The sequence below is a fragment of the Myotis lucifugus genome, unplaced genomic scaffold (assembly GCF_000147115.1).
Source record: "Myotis lucifugus unplaced genomic scaffold, Myoluc2.0 scaffold_148, whole genome shotgun sequence".
Classification (NCBI taxonomy): domain Eukaryota; kingdom Metazoa; phylum Chordata; class Mammalia; order Chiroptera; family Vespertilionidae; genus Myotis; species Myotis lucifugus.
Genome location: NW_005871196.1, coordinates 2,476,079 through 2,500,175, shown reverse-complemented (window position 1 = coordinate 2,500,175; position 24,097 = coordinate 2,476,079). Strand labels below are relative to the sequence as shown.

Below are 24,097 nucleotides of genomic sequence, written 5' to 3'. Positions count from 1 at the left end.
AACATTTCCCAAAGTATTTAAAAAAATAGTTAAACAAAACTTTCACGCAAATAGCCAAAAGTTGAAAATGACCCAAATGTCCTTCAACTGATGAATGAATAAACAAAACTATATTCATACAGTGGATTATTTTAAATGATAAAATAACATTTGAATAAATTCAAATTAAAATCAATTACCTATCAGAACCATTCCAACAACATTCAAATTTATCAAATATGCAGTCATTTTCATACAGAGAACAAAGTTTACTTCTGAGGTATTCATGCACCTGGGGAAAAACATAAATATATATATTCTTAGTTTACACCTCAAGATTTACTGATTAAATTTAGAAAACTGATTTAGTAAGTCAGTATTATTTTTTTTAAAAAAAGGCATATGTAGACACATACATATATCTGTCAATCTTATTAAAATTTGATCCCCTTAGTAACAATAAAAGCGTTTATTTAATCCATTTACAAACATATGAGTCCCCTTCAATGAACACACATTTTCTTTTGAACAATAGATTAACTACCCTCTGGGCATGGCACATGTACTCTATAAGCTCAACGAAAATATTTAGACCAGAAAACATTTGAAAATGACACCGATAAGAGACTAAAGACTATTATAGCAATATTTGAATATGCTAACACTTGTCTTTCAGTCTATTAATTGCTGATTTAAAAACACTCAATACTGTGCTTTACTTCCTTTTAAAATATAATTTTCTGGGCATAAATAACTAAAGCCTACATTATAATTGTGTATGTTATGCACAGCATGATCATCCCTCAGTTTGGTGATAAATTATATGGTTACTGTATGTATGCATGGTTCTACTTGACATTACTTATATAATATCAAGAGCTAATGAAAATATACCTTTTTAAAAAAATATAATTCTAAATAAATGAATCTAGTATTTAAAATGTATCCTGATAAATGATACATTTAATTAACATTGTTAAATTACAAAGGAAATTTTCAAATCTTGCGATCAGAAGGAAAAAAAGAACCTTAAGCACTAGTGATGACAGAAAGGAGTAGGTACTTTCTAAATGTTAGAATTCTCTATTATTTATGAAATAACATAAAGTCATCTTAACTTTAAGTACAGTGAAATGATTCAGGCCACATGTATGTGACATTAAGTAAAAATTTGTTAACCTGGAGGAATTGCAATTCATGTAGGGTCAGGATTAAAAGTGAAAAATGAATAAAATCACAATTACCCTTCAATAACACACAGCTTAGCAAGATGCCAAATTTACCACCCACCAACAGCTCGATCTGCATATGCTACGTTTGAGTATGATGTGACACGATTCTCAATCACTAATCTAACTCAGCATAGGAAGGAAAACTGACATTCAGGTAAAATTAGGTAAATCATAACAATTCAGCAAAGTTTTAGAATGCCCATACAGGGTTTCTCAAAAACAATTTATGAGTATGAAGTTAAGGTTCAAATCAATTATTCTCAAAGGGAATGGGGTAGTAATGGTGAGGATCACTAGGAGACCAATCAGAATCTTGGCAGTTATACAGATGTAATTTGAAACCGTGGCAATATTGTATCCTTTACTTTTGCTTCAATGTAACATGTATTTGGAAATTTCAAATACCACGAAGGAGACTATTTAGTGGTTTAGGTTTGTCAAACAGGATTAAAAAGTTTGAGAAATACCATTCTAATTTTACTGATAATATACAACATAAGGAAAATTTATCAAGTCTGTATTCCTAAAGCAGTGTTAAGTGTTTTCTATACTCTAGCGACCTAGGACCTAACATAGGTATCTGATGCCCTCCCTGTTCCTGGCTCAACACATCTTCACTCTCTTTTCTAGAAGAGCAGCAGGCTACGGATCAATGGTAGTGGCTGGCTGACAAGAAGTGAATCCAGAACTAACATCCCACAAGAGACAGACAACTGCTAAAGCTGTCTGCTGGGCTTTCAAGGCCTTTTCCTTTAGTCTAAAGACAAAGGTAGAATGTCAGTCCCTTTTACCTGGCATGCCAAAGCTAAGCTCTCTAGTTCAGCTACTACTGCACATACTTCAACGGGGACAACTCTACTAAGACTGACCACTCTTCCCAATCCTCCCTCCCACCCCCGAGACCTTAAAAGAGTGCTCTTTCCTCCTCACTTTAAGTATAGACAGAAGCAGGGAAAACCATTATCAATAATGAACCAAACCAGTAACATAATCACACTTTAACTGCAAAACTACTATAACGCCTATAAAAAAATATATAAATTTAACATAAGGAAAAGCATAATACTCATGGATCAAAAGCCTCACTGTGAACACGAACTGTGTTAGGATTAACACAAAATACAAAATCCTTCTCTATAAAAACTTCAAAGTAAATAGGGTGTATGATCATTGAAAGAAAAAACTGCAAATACCTGATATGTTTCCACAGGCCTGTTTTCCATATTTAAGTCCCAAATTTTGACTGACAAGTAGTCTCTAGTCATCATATATTGACCACTATGGCTGAATTTTACATCAGAAATAGAGGAGATGATTTCAGAAAAGAAAGACCTATTACTGGGATCTTCAGGTTCTTCAAACACTAAAAACAAGCAAAAAAAAAAAAAAGAAAAAAAGGAAAAAAAAGTGCAATTTGTATAATCTTCTGGCTTGCACAAAGCATTTGTTGAAACAATTCACAAATTTCCTAAGAGGCAGCTAAAAATGGCAGCCTAATAAAAACTGACAACTCTCTGGCTATAAGATAATCCCCCTAGAAGTTTCTTATGAGATAAATACTACAACTAAAGATGTGAGAGATTTATACTTCCAGAGCCCACAGCTAATTTGGCAGAACCAGACTTACCCAGGGCTTCTGACTTCAATGCCCCAGGTTTATAGGTTCTGCATATACCTCACTGACTTTGCCTGTGTTGTCAGCACAAAAAAATACCCTCTCACCATTCAAATTCGTACCAGCATTTTATTTTTTACTGGCCAGGTAAAATTACTGCAACCTGTTATTTAAAACCCAGTGCTTTTTAAACTTCTTAAAGCAAAGAAAACCACTTCTTAGAAGAAATAGGAAGCTCGAAATAGGAAAGAAGGAATTGCTCTACCTGAATATAGGGTTGGAGAACATCACCCCAAGTTCTCAAACAGTAACAGTCCATTAAAAATATATCCACTGGGCCCTGACTGGTTTGGCTCAGTGAATAGAGGGTTGGCTGGTGGACTACAGGGTCCTGGGTTCGATCCCCAGTGGGGGGCATGCAGGAGGCAGCTGTTGAATGATTCTTTCTCATCAATGATATTTCTCTTTCTCTCTCCTCTGAAATCAATTTTAAAAATGAATAAATATATATACACATTAGAGCAGCGGTTCTCAACCTGTGGGTCGCGACCCCTTTGGGGGTTGAACGACCCTTTCACAGGAGTCGCCTAAGACCATCGGAAAACATATAATTACATATTGTTTTTGTGATTAATCACTATGCTTTAATTATGTTCAATTTGTAACAATGAAAATACGTCCTGCATTCATAACAGGAGCAAAATTACAGTTATGAAGTAGCAACGAAAACAATTTTATGGTTGGGGGTCACCACAACATTAAAGGGTCTCGGCATTAGGAAGGTTGAGAACCACTGCATTAGAGGCTCAGTGCACGAATTTGTGCACCAGTGGGGTCCCTCGGCCTGGCCAGCCGGCAGTGGGGAAGGACTGTAGGAGGTTGGCTGGCTGGTGAGGGGGAATGGGGGGCAGCTGGGGGCCACGGGAGGTTGGCTGTGGGATTGCACTGACCACCAGGGGGCAGCTGCTGAGTTGAGCGTCTGCCCCCTGTTGATCAGTGCACGTCATAGTGACTGGTCCACCGGTCGTTGGGTCCTAACAGTCGCTTAGGCATATATCTCCACTAGGATATCAACAGACATGCCCTGATAAAGCCTTCCATGTTTTTCTAGTAGAATAACCTACGATGCCTCATGCAGAGTCAGCTTTCCAAAGGGTACAGGTAGCCCTGGGCATATAGGTTTAACTAAGACTTGTAAACCTATGTACATGTGATTACCACGTCTGAGGCTAAAGATTTTAGACAAACAGAAAAAGTTAACTTTTTTTTTTTAAAAAAAAGATGAAAATAACTTACGTTTAGAATGCCTATCACAGAGGGCAGATGCCCTCATGTCACATAACCGAATAGTGCCTTTACTGCTGCTGTATACAAACGTGTTACAGCTATTTGGATGGAACTCTGCTGCTGTAATCACCTCTGTTAGCTCTTCCATGTTGGCAGGCTTGATATCCACAATATCTGGATAGCATTTTATTAAGGAATTTCCATTTAGAAAAAAGGGCAAATATAATTTTACATTTTTCAAAGCACAAATATTCTGAATTGCATTATAGACCTTATTTGATCCATTTAATGCCTACAAAAAAAATTCTTAGAAGAAAACATGGGCAAATTTTAAATCATTTTAGAATGCAGAGGTCTGTTTTTCTGACCATGATACAAATCCCAGAAGCCATAAAGAATAGGACTGACATAAGTTTATCTTCCTAAATATTAAGAAATTTAGTGTACATTCCAAACACAAGATAACAGAACAAAACTCTTCAAGGGGAGCAAAAAAGAGAAAACTATTTGCACCACAAAGGATGAAGCTGATTTACTTAACATAAAAAAGTGCTTTAAAAACAACCCAGAGATGGTTCAGTGACCTATGAACCAGGAGGTCGAGGTTCAATTCCTGGTTTTGGGCTCGATCCGTGTGGGGTGTGCAGGAGGCAGCTGATCAATGATTCTCTCTCATCATTGATGTTTCTAGCTCTCTTTCCCTCTCCTTTCCTCTCTGAAATAAATAAAAATATATTAAAAATAAAACAAAACAAAGAAAAACAACAAAACATGCAAATCTAATGAAAAAAATTAGAAAAGAATAAATATACAAATATGAAAAAAATGTTCATTTACTCATGATGAAAGAAATGCTAATCAAAACAACAAAAGAGGATTTTTACTAGCTAGACCGGTAAAGGTATAGGAAAACTGGCTCTTTTATACTCTATTAACAGATTATGAATTATAGTAAAGTGTTAATTTTTTCAAATGATATGTACTTAGAAATATATAAATAGTAGTAAAAGCTGCTAACATTTTACCTTAAAAAAAAAACAAACGAAACAGCTTTACGGAAATGTAATTCACATACATACAATTCACCCATTTCAAATGTGGAATTCCATATAGCTAACATTTTATTTTTAAAACATACTTAAAAACGAGTATATTTGTATACATCTCTTTCTCTCACTCTCTCTCTATATATACAGTATATATGAGTGCCAGGTATATATGTTTATATATCACATACTTGTTTGTACACAGAATTTTCAGAATATAAACAATGAAAGTAGGATTTGGAGAAACATTTATATTGACTTTATACCACCCCCCGCCAAAAAAACAAGAGAGAAACCAAATGGATACTAAAACTCCTATCTGTAATTTCCAGATGCCAAAGATTAATCCTCAAATCATCTGCAGATAAATATGTTTCATAATCACTATTAATGGAAATTGAGTTGATGTGATATGTATGAGCATTGGCAAATATTCTTCGTGGACTGGCCTCAACCATTAAATCCATGGGCCTAAAGACTGGCACCTGTCAATGAGACACATGAAAAAGTCATTACAAAATGTTCATTGTTTACAATAGCACCTAAGATTCAGAACACTTCATTTCTACAGTTTTTGAGGAACTATAAAACAGTACATTACACAAATTTAGTTTAAAAAGTAACTGATATTGATCTTCTGAAGTACTGAAACGAGTAAAATGAACAATCTAATTTATCTTCTTTTACAGGTAGCAATACTACTAGAATTTGCCATTCTTCCTAGTTCCAATCTTTTGCTTAAAAGACTTGCAGCCCTAGCTGGTTTGGCTCAGTGGATAGAGCGTCAGCCTGCAGACCAAAGGGTCCCGGGTTCTATTCCAGTCAAGGGCACATACCTTGGTTGCAGGCTCCCTGGCCCAGGCCCTGGCTGGGGCTTGTGCAGGAGGCAACCAATCGATGTGTGCTTCTCTCACATCGATGTTTCTCTCTGTCTTTCCCTCTCTCTTCTATTCTCCCTAAAAAATCAATGGAAAAATATCCTCATGTGAGGATTAACAAAGACTTGCAAACCTAATAAATGTTTATGATTTAAATTAAAGTGGTTAAAAAGGAAATTAGCCCAGTGTGTCTAATTCTTGGTTTTGTTTTTTTTAGCTGCAACAAGATTTGGTCCATTTCTACTTTTTCATCTCCAAAGAAAATTAATCTTGAAACTTAAGTTTGTAATAGTTGATATTCAAACTACAAGAGTGGTAGAGAACGTGGCACAGAACATAACAGTCTTGTGTAGAATCCTGGTTCTGCCCATGGCAACAGTGTGACTCTATGTAGGTCAGGGTCTGTTTGAAATGAGAGTTTTAAGTGTCTTATCTAGTTACAGAATTGTTGGGACAGGGCAAATTGTAATTATTCCTATTTAAGTTCTGCTCAGGATCTAGAATATGTAATATGAATACAAAATGCCGGTTTGGTTCAGTTGGTTGGGTGTTGTCTCGTGCACCTAAAGGGCACATGCCTGGGTTGCAGGCTTGATCCCCTTGATCAATGGTCCCCTCTCACTTTGATGTTTCTCTTCCTCTCTACCCCTCTCTCTGTAAAAATCAATAAAAATATTTTAAACCCACACATACATACAAAAGCACTATTAATCAGAATTAGAATAATTTTTTCTTATGTACTTACTCGTAGTGTAGTGACTGTAGTAGGATCTCTATACCTTCCATCTTCCTCTTTCAAGTTATACCCTTCTGGTCTTTTGTCCCTTTCACTGATTTTCCATAATTTTATAGTTTTATCTGGGGAGACAATGAATAAAGTCCTCAAAAAAGGAGTAATACATATAGGAGAAAAACACTTTTAAGGTATATGTAAACATGCCATTTCATATTTGATCTAAAAAGATACCAAGAATGCCCTGGCCAGGTGGCTCAGCTGGTTGGAGCATCACCCTGTACACCAAAAGGCTGTGGGTTCAATCCCCAGTTGGCACACACAGGAGGCAACCAATCAATATCTGTCTCTGTCTCTCTCTCCCTTCCTTTCTATCTAAAATCCATAAAGCATAACCTCAGGTAAGGATTAAAAAAAAGGAACAAAAAGATCCCAAGAATAAAATCTCTTATCTGACACAACAAAAAAAACAAAAAACAAATTTATTACCTGGGAAAAACAGTATAGATATTGCACTTTTATGTTAATCAAATTCATAAAATTCCATTTGCTATTACAATCAAGTCATAGCCAGGTCCTTACTGTTTAAAACCAAATAAAGCCAGAGGGGAAAAGGTTATATGGGTATATAAATACATATATGTCTATACACACATAAAAACATATATCTATATATGCTCAATACTTAATTTTCAAAAGAGAACCAACAAAAATGGTTAAGATAGCCTAACTACTACTAGCAGATCCCACAAATTCCTTTACAGGCCTGGCCACCTGTTTAAATCTGTATTTCCCCAATGTATTAGCAATTCATAAGTAGGCAAATTTGACTGATTCAAGTCCTTCAAGACAAAATTCTTATGTATCAAAAATCTATAATATTTTAAAATAAAATTTTATTTTGGAATTAAGTTGATTTCCAGAGAAGTTACAAAGACAGCACATGTTTCCATACACCATTCACCCAGTTTCTTCTCATGTCAACATCTTAAACAACCTGGTACATTTGTTAAAACTAAGAAATTAACGTTGTACTGGTACATTCCTACTAACCAAACTCCAGACTTCACTCAGATTCCACCAGGTTTTCTACTAACTTCCCTTTTCTGTTTCAGGACCCCAACCAGGATCCAAACAACACTTCAGTTATCAAGTCTTAGTCTCTCCAACTTTAACAATTCCTCAGACTTTATTTTTCATACAGTGCTGAGCAGTAGTGAGATATTTTGTAGGATGTCCCTCAAAACGATAGGTTGGCTGTTTTCTTATAATCAGAATGGAATCATGGGTTTTTAGGAGGAGCACCAGAGTAAAGTGAAGGCATACATAGTGTCAACAGGACTTTTCTGCTTTAATCACTTGGTTAAGGCAGTATGTACCAAGTTTCTCCACTGCAGTTACTATTTTTCCCCTTCCCATACTCTATTCTTTGGAAGTGAGTCACTAAGTCCAGTCTACACTTAAAAGGAGAATTAAGTTACACTTCTTGTAGGAAGAAGTATCCATTCACATACTATTTGTAATCCTATCCTATATAATAAAAGGGTAATATGCAAATTGACCCTAACAGTGGAACGATCAGAACCTGGAACAACCAGAATGACCGCTCAACCAGTCACTATGAGGCACACTGACCACCTGTGGTCCCTTTCCCTGGTAGGCAGGCTCCGATTGCCTGATGGTGAATGGGGAACAAGGGGTGGCTGGTGGCGGGGGGTGGGGCTGGCTGCAGGCAGCCAGGGAAGATGGCCCTGATTGCAGGCCAAGCCTAGGGACCATACCTATGCACAAATTTCGTGTGCCAGACCTCTAGTTCTCCTATAAAAAGCGTCCCTTCTCTCCCACTTATTTGTTCAAATTTCTTTATATCACTATGGATGCATGCATATTTGTTTAATACTTTGTTATTCTAAAATTGCATTCATATAAGACTATCACATTCTTAATGGTCTTTCATAAGCAAATGAGCATAATATAATTTTAAAAATAGTGTATAAAGACACTTTATAAAACTCAGTCATGCAGGGACTCTAGCCTGGCCACCTCTCTCTGTCTGGTGGAGAAAAGCATGCCAGCTGCTCCTGTGGATGCCCTCTGCAAAGATGAAGTCTAAACAGGAAAAAAAAACAAAAACAAAAAAACCCCAGCTAACTCTACTAATGTTTCATCTAAACCCTATGTAATCATGTTTCTATTTATTTGCAATTCAGTTATGTGTGTTTTCTATGTGCTATTTAATTTACATAATTTAGATACATCATTATATACTTTAGAATACTTCATTTCCAAATATGTAATATAAATGAGTCAAGCCTAAATTCTATATTTTGGGAGAAATTATCAGATGATGAGGATGGCCCAACTGGCATGGCTCAGTGGTTGAGCATCGACCTCTGAACCAGGAGGTCATGGTTCAATTCCTGGTCAAGACATATGCCTGGGTTGTGGGCTCAATCCCCAGTGTGAGGCATGCTGGAGGCAGCCAATCAATGATTCTCTCTCATCATTAATGTTTCTATCTCTACCCCTCTTCTTCATCTCTGAAATCAAAAATATATTAAAAATAAATTTTAAAAAAGATGAGGATGCCCACCATGACTGCCTTATGGCCTGTTCAAATTCATCTACCTTAGAGATCCAGATTAAAAAATTACAATATACTTATCAAACTTTCAAATGAGATGAAATTAGTTTGTGGTTCTCAATAGTGCTATCAGAAGAAAATACTAAAAGTTATGAAAAATCAGGTAAATATCTTTTGAAAAACAAATTAAACTTCAAAAATTTTAAAGTGATAAAATTTGTGACATAAGAGGGTAAAACATTTTTTCAAATAGCATAAACACAGGACAGGATACAGAAGTACTACACAATTTCAGTGCAGTGCTTGGGGATAAGGCAGGCTGGATATAAAATAATGTTTTCACAAGTATAATTTAAAATTAAAAATATTTTTTCATTTATATGTTCTTTGGAAGTGACTTTTTAATCTGGAGGTCTTGGCCTATAGATGGAGATACTGATCAATTCCATAAAAGTGCATGCAAGATTATGTGCTTTTATACACAACTTTTCTGTGAAGGGATTGTAAGATTCTCAAAGATATGTTACTTCCAAAAATTTAAGAGCTATTGCTCTATGGTGATTCCCTAAACTGTCAAACCTAAGAAAAGAAGTATTCAAGAAGTCCAAAGGTCCATGTGTATCTCTGGCCATAAGCAGAGGGTTAGGACAGGTAAAACCAGGCTACCAAGCTTCCTCTTGTGGGAATGCAGCTTTAAACAAGATAAAAAATCTTATTAACAAGCTGTTAAAAAGCAACTTATTTATGAGTGAACTATAATTCTTATATTCAAGACCCATCCATCCATAGTCAACAGATTACAGTTAGACCTTTTTGTAATGTGAAGGAATCGAGGAGAATTCCAAGGAAGGGGAAAGAAGGTAAAAGAAAGAGACACATCAAGTGAATTAAAGTTATAAGAGATGACTATAAACTTAAGTAAAAATGATCTGGGGAAAACCAGTTTATGATGATCATGGAAAGTCAATGCAAGAATGAAAGTAAGATTAATTGTGGTGAATCAAAGTGGAAATGTTGGGTCATATTTTCTATCATTCTCCCACAGGAATTTCTAATCTATAATAATAAAGTATAATATGCTAATTAGACCGGGCATCCTTCCTGACAACCTTCCAGATGAAGCTGGGGCTGCGAGGGAAGCCCAGGTCCCGGCAGCCAGGGGAAGGAAGGCCTACTCTTGCATAAATTTCGTGCATTAGGCCTCTAGTCTATAATAATAAAAGTGTAATATACTAAGTAGACCAGACGTCCTTTCAGACGAAGCCGGGGCTGCGAGGAAAGCCCAGGTACCGGGTGCCAGAAGGGAAGCCGGTGCCGGCAGCCCGGGGAAGGAAGGCCTACTCTTGCATGAATTTCATGCATCAGGCCTCTAGTCTTTTTATGAGTATCAAGACCCTTTTATTACACATTTTGTGGAAGGAGGTATTATTTTTATTTCACTGAGAAAACTAAACAAAATATTGTAAAGGTATTACTCAGATTTAATAGATATTGACATTCCCCTTAATTGCTTTCTCTTTTTAAAGAATAACACTTTCCAGATATAGCTCAAATCCTATTCCTCCCATCCTTATTTTTACCCCACCATTCTCAGCAGTTTGTAAAATTCCCATTCTTGTTCTATCCTTCCACATGGGACTCTACTTTTATAGCATACAAAAATAAAAAATAAAGGCAGCCCTAAAATACCTGTATTTTATTTAGTATTCATTAACACCACCATCAACAACAAATAGACAAAAACCTATGATTCACTTGCGTAGTGCCCTTTAACTTTGCTAGGTGTACCGATTAATAATAGCGAATTTTGTAATCAAAGAAAACATAATAATGTCAAGAGAAACATCAAAAGTGCTTTATTCAAAGTAATGTCCATCGCTAGCTACACATTTCCTCATCTTTCAGGTAATTTGTGGATAAAAGTCCCAATAGAACTTTTGTTTTGAGGCAAACCATTCAGAGACCCAATTTTCCACTTCTTTGTATGTTTTGTAATGCTGTTCAGAAAGTGCATGTGTCATTGATGGGAACAAATGGTAATCTCAAGGAGCAAGGTCTAGTGAATACAGCGGGTGGGTTAATACTTCCCAGGCAAGATCTTTTAACATGTCTTTAACTGGTTTTGAAATGTGGGATGGTGCATCATCATGAAGCAAAATTACTTTGCCGTGTTTTCTGGAACATTCTGGTTGTTTCACGATCAAAGCGTGATTCAAATTGATTATTTGTCGGTAGCGATCAGTATTAGCGGCTTCACCTGGTTTTAGAAGCTCATAATACACCACACCTTCCTGATCCCAACAAACATTGACCATTGTCTTCTTTCCTGAAGCGATTTGGCCTTGCAGTCAATGTTGATGGTTGACCTGGATCAACTCATGATTTTGTGCATTTGGGATTCTCAAAATAAATCCACTTTTGATCGCCAGTCACAATTCAATGCAAAAAAGACTTTCTTTCATGCCATTGAAGCAACATTTTACTGATGACTTTTCAGTTTTCCACTGTCTTTCGTTCAGTTGATGTGGAACCCATTTTCCTTCCTTTAAAATCTTTCCCATTGCTTGTAAATGATCGGAAATTGCTGAGCATCGTTTAATCTTTCTGCAAGTTGTTTTTGAGTTTGACACACATCTTCAACCAATAATGCTTGTAATTGTTGGCCTTCAAACTTATTCAGTTGACCTGGATGTTCTTTGTCTTTGACATTTGTATGGGCAGACAAATCATCAGGCAGAGACAAATCATTACTTTAAAGCGTTTAAACAACCAGCGTTCACAACTATCTTGAGATGGAGCATGTTCACCATAAGCTTCCCCAAGTATTCAGCAACACTTTTCTTCAAAATAATGAATTATAATTTCCCGCAACTGCTCTTTTTTGGCATAAAATTTGACATTTTTAAGCATAAAAATATCTATGATGTTAATACCTTCAGCAAATTTGACATATGAAGTTTTGAAGCTTGTTGTCAAAATAGCATACATATCAAATCACATACATATCAACATATGTGTAATTCCATCTATTGAAAAAAATCTGCATTATTAATTGGTACACCTAGTATTAATCAATGACTTTTCAAATTTACATAGTAAACCTATTTGGGAGACACTTTGATTTGTCTACAGAAAAGTACTACATAGATTCACATACCCCGACCTAACCACTGGAATTCCCAGTGTTTCTCCTTGTATTGAGCCTTTGTAGAGTTTAGTAACTAGAAAGGCTCATTTGGTTATACACTGCCTTGTTATTTCAAGCCATAGGAGTACAAGAAAGACTGCAAGGAAGACACATGAACATAAGCTGGGAATTGAAAACTATTTAAGATTTAATCCATAATTAAATCAAAATGGAATTTGCTTTCAAATAATACTGAGAGGGAAAGAAAGATCTGAGAAACAGAATTAGCTATGAACTAAGAATTATTGAAGCTGGGTGGAGGGTATGTAAGTCTTCATTACACTATTCTATCTCAGCCTATATGTTAAAAATTCTCCTTTATTAAAAAAAAACAAACAAAAAAAACCCCCCAAAAAACACGATATCGCCACTAAGAAGTGAACTGGCAAATTATTACGAATAAATATTCTAGCCCAGTCAGTGTTGTTCACTGCTGACCATCGACCTCTCTCTCCCTCTCTCTTCTTCTCTGAAATCAATAAAAATATACTTAAAAACAAAACATCTCTCTCTCTCTCTCTCTCTCCTCTCTCTCTCTCTCTCTCTCTCTCTCTCTCTCTCTCTCTCTCTTCAGTACATGAAATACATAACAATACACTTCCCTGGAACATTTATTTCCAAAAGTAGAAACTATATAATGGTAAAATTATGCATTATTTGATGTCAAAGAAAAAAGCAGTATCTGAAATGCTATTTGAAATAATTTAGTTTACCACATAAATTAAAACTGAACCAAATTAGAAACCAATATATGACATGAGTATACACCGTACCTCAATCTATGACGCTATAAGTTATGAGCTTTAAATCATTATTTCTATTTATTTTTCTTTTAATAATCAGAGAGAGGAATGCAGTTTGTGTAAAAAGAGAGGGGTAGAGGTTACAAGTGTTAAGGGCTGCTTAGGGAACACCTTGATGATTAAAAAAAAAATTGGGTTACAGGAAGCACAAATCTATAGTGTCAGAGAGTGGCAAATGCATTTCAAAGAACTAGATACAGAGGGTGATGAGACCTAAACTGGATGAAGGGAGAATTCAGTATTTTCCACTGTGTTACCCCAGAAATCACCTGAGTATACATTCTGTGAATGGCAAAGAATGATAAGGTCTAGGTGATAAAAATCTGCTTTTATTCAACAGTGAAGATCTGAGAAAATATGAGGTTTTCCCAACCCTCGTGCCAGCCTCAAGAAAGTTTTAATCTAACTTTTTACAGACTATGGCTACCCAGAATCTGGAAGTATCTCTCAGTTACTTTAATGTCTCTTCAAACCCCTGATTCCAAAAGCTAAACCAAGTCGCAACAACTTATATGAAAAAAAAAAATTTAGAACAACAAAAAAAGACCCAATTCTTAACTTGTCATAAAGGAATTTAAATTCTGGTAGAGTCACCACACAATTCTAATCCTCACTTAAAAACTTTTCCTGCGAGTAAGAAAGCAACTTCTTCTAGCAATGAGGATGGTGGGGAAGAAGGCAGTGTGTCAATTCCAGTTTGTGTCCTTGCTGGACTAGATCGAGTACGAAGAGTGTCCTCCTAGAGAGTATCCTTGAATGGAGACCAACTTTTGACAGAGCATTTTGAATTTACAGTTTGAAATAATCTTTGGAGAGTTTGGGCACACTTAAAAAGAAGGAAGGGAAGAAAGGAAATTAACATTTACTGAGCATGTATTATGTACATTAGGAGTTATCACACTTACTACTCATAACAATACGATAATACAGATATTACTATCTCCACTTTGCAGGTGAGAAAAATTTGACTCAGCATTAGTAACCTGCCCAAGACTAAGCCATGAAATGGCATAAAGAGAATCAGTCCATTCTTTTCACTACAAAATGCATGTGCACGCAAAAAAAAACTTGACACCTGAAAATCTCTTTCATAGAATTTAAAAACTAAATGCAAATAAAAAAGGGAAGACATAAAAGAAGAGTTTATATTCTATGTGGGGAAGAAATATTTCCAAATGTCTATTTGTAAATATCTCTTAACAACTACTCCTCTTTGAAATGGGAAACGTATCCTACAGAGTATGTGTACATACAAAGCACATGAAACAAAATTTACACTTACCATTGGTAGACAACAAAAACTGAGCAGCATTTTTCTGGGGTAACCACCTAATTTTGTTGATCTTTTCTTCTATTTCTAAACTTTTCAAGTAGTCAAACTCTGGTTCATGGCTCTGAAAGGTGCTGTAAACATTATATTCTCCTCTGCTATGAGACTGGATTTTGTTCTAAAATGGAAACAAAAATATTCGGACCACTGTTGAGAAAGATTTCAAAATAGTAAACTGTTATCAGTTCCAATAGATCTTGCAGGTTCTGGTTAATTCATTACCTGTATCTCATATACAATTATATTCTGTTTTAAAAAAATATTTAAAGGCTTTCAAGGAAAAGAAAAAAAAGGAAAAGCTAAATAAAGTATAATGATTAAGCCCAATTTATAAGGAAAAGTGACTCTGAATTATGGATCAATTTGATTATTAATTTACTATTATATTTTAAATAGCATTGACTTAAACTGATAAAAACATTTGAGCATCCTTAATAAGGGTGCTCATCTAAAAAATAAAGATTAAATGAGAAAAGCTTGCCAGAAACAGCTGGCTGATAGCTCCTATCCTAAACAAAGATAGTCTAATCACTTCAAGAAGGTGAAGGCAAAAACAATTACTGTCTTTGGGCAAGGCCAAGTTCTTTACCATACCAGATCCTGCACCCAAATTCTGTAAACATTTACTGCATTAATATTTTACTGCACTTTCTCTACACATGGCTTTCATCTTTCTCCTCCCTTCCTCCTTTTCCACTTTCTCTCCCTAATTATGCCCCCTCTCTCTTTCTGCCTTTCTCCCTTTACATCTGCTTTCTTGTTCTCACCCATTTCTCTTCCCATTTCATTTTCATGTTTCCTTCTCTCCCTCCGCCCTTTATATCCTCTCCTTAAAAACAAAGTCATTCTCTAGTCTTTTGTAGTACCACAATCTAGTTATCAAATATTCAGGTTTTTCCAATAGTCCCCATGTCTTTTTACAACAGAAAAGCCAGCATCATACCTTACATTCAGTTGCCATATCTCTTTAGTTGGTAATAGTTTCTGGGTCTGTCTTAGTATTTTATGACACTGACATTTTTCAGAAGCACTGAGCAGTTTATTTTGCATAGTTCCTTTATTTGGATATGTCTGATGTCCCGATTATTAAATACAAGTTAGGCACTTTGGGCAGGAATATCACAAAAGGGATGTTGTATTTATCCCAGTGCATATAAGGAGGCAGGTGATGATGCTGATGTGACCTAGCACTGGTGATGTTAACTTTTCTTGTTTCAGGTAGTGTCTATGAGGTGTGTCCACTGGAAAGTTAGTATATTTTCTCTTTGTAATGAGTAATTATCTTGAGGGAGATACTTTGACACTATAGACTACTCTAAAACTTTCACTGACTAGTTCTACCATTCATCCATAATTCTTACTGAAACAATTATTGCTAGAGTAATTGTAAATGGTAATTTTAAAAAATGTTTCTTGTTTCTACAATTATTAGCTGGCTTTTTATATTAAGGAAGAACTCCTTTCTCTCCCATTCAGTTTTAGTTTTATTGTGATCTCATGGATACCTCTTCTTTCTATTTTGTCTTTTTATTTGGTATTTTTTATTATTTTGTTGTGTCTAATATTGGCTTATAAGGTTTACCATCTACATCTTTATCACAGCCTGACTAACCTACAGTACACTTTATTTATTTTAAGTGATTTCGGAGAGAGGAAGGGAAAGGGAGCTAGAAACATCAATGATGATGCCCTAGTTGGTTTGGCTCAGTGGATAGAGAGTGTTGGCCTGCAGACTGAAGGGCCCCAAGTTCCATTCCGGTCAAGGGCACATTCCAGGGTTGTGGGCTCAGTCCCCAGTGGGGGGCATGCAGGAAGCAGCCGATCAATGATTCTCTCTCATCATTGGTGTTTCTCTCTCTCCCTCTCCCTTCCTCTCTGAAATCAACAAGAAATATATTTTAAAAAAAATGATGAGAGAGAATTGTTGATCGGCTGCCTCCTGCATGCCCCTTACTGGGGATCGAGCCCGAAACCTGGGCATGTGCCCTGGCCAAGAATCAAACCATGACCTCCTGGTTCATAGGTCAATGCTCAACCAATGAGCCACACTGGCAGGGCAGTACACTTTAATTTCCTTCCTCCTAGCATTTGTTCTATAATTTACATACATTTTGCTTCTACATGTAACCCTATAATACAGTGTTATTGTTTTTGCTGTAATAGACCATTTGTCTTCTTAGAAAAAAAGAAACAGTAGACTGAGGCACACCTCCTTTCTCTGCCCACTTTAGAGTCAAGTATCAATCAATTATTTAATACTAGAGGCCCGGTGCACGAATGGGGTCCCTTGGATAGCCGGTTTTGGCCCGATCCCCGCAGGCCCGATCCCGACAGGAGGGAGCCTGATCCTGTGTGCTGAACATCTGTTCCCTGGTGGTCAGTGCCCGTCATAGCGACTGGTCGACCAGTCATTTGGTCGTTCAGTCACTTAGGCTTTTATATATATACTAGAGGCCCGGTGCACAAAAATTTGTGCACTCGGGGGTGTGGGGGTGGGGTCCCCCAGCCTGGCCTGTGCCCTCTCGCAGTCTGGGACCCCTCGGGAGATAACGACCTGCTGGCTTAGGCCTGCTCCCGGGTGGCAGAGGGCAGGCCCAATCCCTAGGTGCAGCCCCTGGTCAGGCTCAGAGCAGGGCCAATTGGGGAGCTGGGGCACTGCCCCGTCATGCACAGAGCAGGGTGGATCGGGAGGTTGCGATGCCACCCCTAGTCATGCTCAGGGTAGAGCCGATTGGGGGGTTGGGGCACCGCCCCCTGTCACACTCAAGGCAGGGTCAATGGGGAGGTTGCGTGCGGCGCCACCCCCTGTCACTCACAGAGCAGGGCCAATCAGGGGGTTGGGGCGCTGCCCCCTGTCACTCACAGAGCAGGGCTGATCAGGGGGTTGGGTGTATTTCCCTCAGCCCGGCCTGCACCCTCTTGCAATCCGGGACGCCTCAGGGAATGTCCCACTGCCGGTTTAGGCCCGATCCCACAACATCCCTCTCGCAATCCAGGATTGCTGGCTCCTAACTGCTTGCCTGCCTGCCTGCCTGATTGCCCCTAACCGCCTCTGCCTACCTGCCTGATTACCCCTAACCACCTCTGCCCCCGCACCCGGGCTTCTCTCCCTCTGGCCGGCTGCAGGCACCTGGGACCCAGGGCAGCTTTGCCTGGGATACGGCTGTCAGGAAAGCCGTCCTGTCTATCCGGTCTAATTAGCATATTACCCTTTTATTAGTATAGATGATATATTGTCCTCTTCCTTTCTCTTTCTCCTGCCTGTCTTTAGGTAATTTCACTGCACCATTTGACCCCACCTCCCATCCAAGACTAGAGTTATAGAGCTCTGATACTCATTAAGTATACATTCAGAGTTATCCAGCAAACCTCACCCCACAGCCCCATTAACAACTGCTTACCATCCTGAAATTAGCCTTCTTATATTATGAGCATAGCACACACTGGTAATTTATTTCATTTACTATTAGTGAGTGTGAACATAGTTTTAAGGTATTAGATAAAGGGACTACTTGTGAACTTCTTTAGTTAACACTAATACCTTAGCAAAAGTGAGAATTCTAACTGTTCAGAATTTTATCTTTTAACCTATCATGATTCAAAATCTTTCCATAAAAAACATTGAAAGTCTAGTTCAAAAAAGAACCTATGGAAAAACCATTGAAAAGATATTATTACTCAACGATTTTAAATAAAAGTGAATTTTCAGATAAAATGTTTAACACTACTTGTTAATAAGAATAGCCCATTAGTTACTAATCTTCATAAAAAAGAAAACTTATTTATCATCACACCCTGGAGGCATGTTTTGGGTTGTTTTTTCCAGTAGCTTCATTATCTGGATTGATCATTCATGGTTACAATTCTATCTGGACCCTCTGATAGCAATACCAATTGTTATTGAGTGGATTTGTTAATATTAGGAATGCAGAGCAGCCTTGGCCAGATAGCACAGTTGGTTAGAATGTTGTTCTGATGCGCCAAGGTTATAGGTTTGATCCCCAGTCAGGGCACATCCAAGAAGCAACCAATACATGCAGACATGAGTGGAACAGCAAACTGATGTCTCTCTCTCTCCCTCTAAAATCAATAAGTTAAACAAATTTTTTAAAAAGAACGCAGTGTATGAAAGGTGTAAAAATTGTAAAAAGAACCTTAATCTCATTACCATAACCTCATACCAAATTAGATAACCCAATTCATTATATATGCATACACTAATACCACTTTAAAAGAAATTCCAGAAATCTCCCACCTCTAATTACTCACTCAGTCTCAAAAGGTTTGTCATGTTACTCTCCAAGAAACTACAATAATAGCAATTCAATTTTTAATTTATATTTAGCAAGAAATTAGTCTACGTACATTAGGTCCTACCTAGAGCTACAGATTTAATGACACGGAATCTCTACCTTCAAGCAACTTATGTATGTGAAACTTTAGCCCAAAGCAGAAATTAAGGTCCATATAAATCAGGTAGGCAATATAAAGAGCCAAGGGCAAGCACATAACCATTCTATATTTAAAAACTGGGTCTACACAGGTCAAGCTTTATTTGATGATAAGTAAAGAAAAGCACAAACTTATGAAAATATTTCCTAAAATAGAAAAAGAACATAATCCTAAAGAATCAGGAATAACTACATGGATCTAAACAAAATCATAGAGGTGCTTGGCAACGTCAATGGAGTGCAAGAAGCAGTTTCTTTGTAGCAGGAAAAAAACTAACACACAAGGAAAAAATTACATCTAATGGTTAAAATTTCTACTGGGCTCATGTATTAACATCCATTCTCTCCTGACAATCTGCTAAAATTACAGTAAAAAGGATGTTTAAAGACAAATTGACAAGATAAAAGACTAACAGCAGAGATGACAGCAGCAGTCACAAATGGAAGAGGCCATACAACAGATGCATGAATGGTAACTGACTTAGTGGACTACAGAGAGCTGGACCTATATCCAGCAGTAGGATCTCTCCTAAAATTTGGGGAGGGGCGTTCACATTATGACCATGACAGTGTTGTTCTCAGTATGAACTAAGTATAGTGAGCATAATCTCATGTCCTTAACACTGTGCCATTCGAACAAGAATGCATCAAAGTCAAAGAAGGCTTTTTTGTTTTTATTCTAAAAACTCTTCTACAACTAGAGACTTGTTATACATTCTAAAATGCCTCATATTTGGGTTTTCTTGCACAGTTCTTTGCACCTCCCTTTTTTCTTAGCTTGGCATTGTAATCACTAAGAAGGGGTCTATTTTATTAACCACACAATCTATTTATGTGAAATTTTCTATAATAAATATAGAAGTGTTTTATCCCTAACACGTGATAGTGTCGGGCATATAACAGACATTCAATGAAGATTTTCTACATGCACAAAAATTATAACAAAAAGAATGAATAAATGGTGGTGCTGATATGGTAAAGAGAGGTTGGAGTTAATCTGGTAAATGGAGTACGGTGCAGAAATGAGAAGGAATGGGTTAGATGTACACATAGCAAGACAGGAGGATCTTGAAAACACAGTTCTTATTGAAAAAAAGTAGGGCTCAATGAGCTGAGGCACAGGCTTCTTCACATACATTAAAAACACAGTACACAAAAACAAAATTACACATTTCGACACAGATGCAAAAATAATCTATAAATATATAAAGGGATACTATGTCACTTTAAAAGCACAGTAATGAAGACAGAGTGGTATTCACACATGGATTGACAAATATAACAATGGAACAGAAAACCCAGAAACAAGCCTGAATTATGGTAAAGGTGGCATTGTTGAGCAAGGATGGTCTTATCATTGAATGATTTTCAGTGAACTGGCTATTCATATGTAACAAAATAAATCTTGACTTCTACTATCTCAACCTACTCATGTAAACTGATGCCAGGTAAATCAAATATAAATGTGAAATGTTCAATAATTGGGTTTTAGGACACTGTCAAAGACAGCTTTCTGCAATGATGAAAATAGCCTATATCTGTGATGTCTAAAATGATAGCCACTAACCACATGTGGTTGTTTGAGCACCTAAAAGGTGGCTACTGTGACTAAGAAAGTAAACTTTAATTTATTAAAATTTAAATAGCCAGTGGAGCTAGTGACTACTAGAAAAGCACAGCTCTAAAAGATAATGGGAATATATATATCCCTGGACCTTGGGGTAGAGAATATTTCTTATACAGGACAGAAAAGGCAGTAAACCTAAGGAAAAGCACTGATATATTGGATTGTATTAATATTAATAACCTCGATTTGTCAAATGATATACCATTCAGAAAAATGGAAAGGCCAAGTCATAAAATGGAAGACACTTCAAATAAATATAACTGACAAAGAGTTCATATTCAAAAACTCTGAAAAAAAAGTACCAATTAAAACCACAATAAGATGCACTTATAACCTCCAAAATGTTTGAAATTTTAAAGTAAGTGACAATACAAAACATTGGCAAAGATGTGAAACAGCTGGAAATTTCACATATTGTGCATGAAAATAAAATGGACAGAACCACTTTTTACTGTGCTGTCTCCTAAAAATGAATACCCTACCCCATGATACAGTAATTTCATGCATACCTATGTACACCAAAAAACACATCATCAAGAATGTTCACAGCAGCTTCTTGACAGTCATAAATGAAACAACCAAAGTGTTTGCATCTACAACACAATGGATAAATTGTGGTATAGTAATAACACAAAAGAACATTTCTAGCAATGAAAGTGAGCAACTTATGTCCACACAAACATAACACTGACCAAAAGGGCCAGAAACAAAATACTATATGATTCCAAATTTCTAAGAGGCTCTAAAACTTTAGGCCAAAGTGTCAGAAGACAGGCTTATAAGGAGAGGAAGGAGAAATTATGGACTGAGAAGGGGAATGAGAAGGATTTTGTTACAGGGTAGTGACAAGCGAGGAAAATTTCAGGGCAGGAGGAATAGGAAACTGAGACAGAAAAATAAAGCCAAAAAGCTTTGCAGTGTGCTTTTAGTAGGGTCTTATCTTGAAATCAAAGGGTTCAAAACCCCTCTTTCTCACAAAAGAATGCAGGAGAGGAGCAGGAAAGGGGGAGAGAAGGAATCCTAATACAACTTTCCACTAACTAGAGACTACTTAGTGCAAATCATCCTGAAGTTGTTAAAGCAGCAGGGTAAGAGGGAAAGAGTGCAGTCTATCTCATCCCACTGTTTAACCAGTAAAGCCAGCAGTCTTGGGTTTGTCAAGATGAAGTTACCAGGTGCTTCTCATAAATTCTGGGAAAGCCAGAATTCAAGTTCTTTCCTCATTTGCTATAAAGAAATAAAACTGATTTTTTTTTCTGTGCGATTTATATAATTTCAGGCTTATTACTTAGAGCAGTTAAGATTTTTTTCATTGGTTAAACAATATCCAGTATTGTGGGTATTCATCCCAATTTATACAGTATTAATTTTTACCCACTTGACTGGGTGTGTGATATTAGAAAAGTTATCTTCTCTAAATCTCAATTCATTTATAAGTTTGTAGTAAACAGAGACATAAGATAGTAAGTGAAGACTTAGATTGCAATCATCATTTTCCTGTGAAGATTAAGTAAGATTTAGGGGCCTTGGCAGATAAACTGTTGTTGCTATACCCAGGTTAAGAATGGGAAAGCTATGGGGGCAGAAAATTAGGACATGTGGGTTCTAGAGTAAGGGTTTACCTCTTTGTTAACTGTAAAGACTTTAGATGAGTTCATCTGTTGTCTGGTCCACCCAGTTTCTTTATAGGTAAACTAGAGGCCTGGTGCACGAAATTCGTGCACAGGGGTGGGGGGTCCCTCAGCCCTGCCTGCACCCTCTGCAATTCAGGACCCCTACACCTTTTTCTTATCTAGCTAACCTCTTCACATTTAAAAAAATTAACTGAAATACCACCTACTCTAGGAAATCCTCTTTGAACAAATCTCTTTACAATCTGTATTAAGTATTTTCATAGTATATCATTCTTTTTCTTTAACAGCAACTTAGAGTGGATGCATGTGCTACTCATTCTTGCATCTGAATTTTTTCTTCTTGCTCTTGTAATAGCAAAGCTTATCCAATTTACATTTGCCCTTCAAGGGCTTATATTTGGTTCAGTTTCTAGTTGGCGCCCTGCTTTTTTTTTAAGCAATAAATTTGGGATGTGATAGTAAGCCTCACTTGTAATCAAGCCTGTAGGTCTCCCTATCTGAATATTTCTATAATACCTATCACTTTCGCATACCAGAGATTGTGTTCATTTATAGAAAATAACAATAAATGTCACCTGATCATTTGATCTTCTAGTAATATTTTATAGCAAGATGTATTATTCTAGTAATTTAACTATTACAAAACTGAGGCGTGCAGAAATAAATCACATTGAATAAAGAATGACTCAAATATCAAAGCATAGTACACTTAGGGCCTCCCTTGTCCTGTGCCTCAGATATAGCATATTACACAGTTCACATGGAACTCAGTTTCCTTTAAAATAGGAAGAGATCCCATACTCATGAAGCAGCTACTTCCACACATATTTTTTTAATTTAATTCACAGCACATACTCTTAGTACTAACTGTTGGAAAATCATCCTAGCAATTGCCTCTTTTCCTCTCTGTATTGTTGCCTTACATTCTGATGTCATTACTGTGCTTTTATCATCCACTCGCTCTAATAAGATTGTGAATTATTTAAGGGCAGAGATCATGACTTGAGCTTGTGTGTTCCCTGTCATGGTGCCTAGATAAATACTCAAATGCCATCCAGTCCAAATGACCGTTGCTGGAGACCTCTGATTTTTATTTAAGGGGCCTCACTTGTTCTGTGCCTTTACAGAGGGGTGAGTAGTGGCTGAGGGAATTTAAGGAAACCCAGACAGAATTCTCTTCCTAAAAGATTTTGCTAAGCTGGCGCCTGGGACCGCCAGGCATTTGTCCAATTAAAACCCGGACACACCGCAATAACAAAGGCACTGGTCTCCTACTTCTAATGCCTAGGGATCAAACCCCAGCCTGCAGGAACTCACCCCCACAGTCAGGACCTGGCCGCTGGGTGGACCTGGGCTGGTGCTCCTAACTCTGGGGAGAGGGAGACTTCCCATGGCTGCAGGCTAGAGGCCCCGGACTCCGCGCCACCCACCCGAACAGGTCCATAGCGCAGGCTGGTCAGCGGAGCGGCTTCTTCACTTGGGATGACGGGGAGGCCTGGCCTGGCCTGTTCGCCCGTGATGGGCGCTGGGCTGGGGGGCGTGGACCCAGGCCGCTGCCTGGTGCCGGGGCACGCGCAAGCAACCACAGGATGGGAATATCCGCTTGGTGCCTGTGACCATAGGCCCGGAGTGGCCGGGGGCGTTCTGGGACCCCAACTGCTCAGGGCCTATAGGTTAGGAGTAGCCTGGGTCCCGAGGATGTTCCCGGGAC

The 24,097-nt window shown here is 37.4% G+C and overlaps 1 protein-coding gene across 5 annotated transcripts in view; it reads right to left on the bottom strand.

The window, feature by feature from the left end:
- PPP2R2A (protein phosphatase 2 regulatory subunit Balpha) overlaps positions 1-24,097 on the bottom strand; it is a 99,496-nt gene that overhangs the window by 6,000 nt on the left and 69,399 nt on the right. For 3 of the 5 annotated variants that reach the window (XM_006095020.3, XM_006095023.3, XM_006095021.3), the window contains exons 4-9: positions 14,627-14,792; positions 6,783-6,895; positions 5,467-5,644; positions 4,123-4,287; positions 2,405-2,574; positions 180-271 (exon numbers count right to left, since the gene is read on the bottom strand). In XM_006095020.3, coding sequence (XP_006095082.1) covers positions 180-271; positions 2,405-2,574; positions 4,123-4,287; positions 5,467-5,644; positions 6,783-6,895; positions 14,627-14,792 — 884 coding nt within the window. Of the gene's footprint in view, positions 1-179; positions 272-2,404; positions 2,575-4,122; positions 4,288-5,466; positions 5,645-6,782; positions 6,896-13,958; positions 14,171-14,626; positions 14,822-24,097 lie in introns of all 5 variants that reach the window. The other 2 variants (XM_023759124.1, XM_023759125.1) reach the window with 2 other exon arrangements.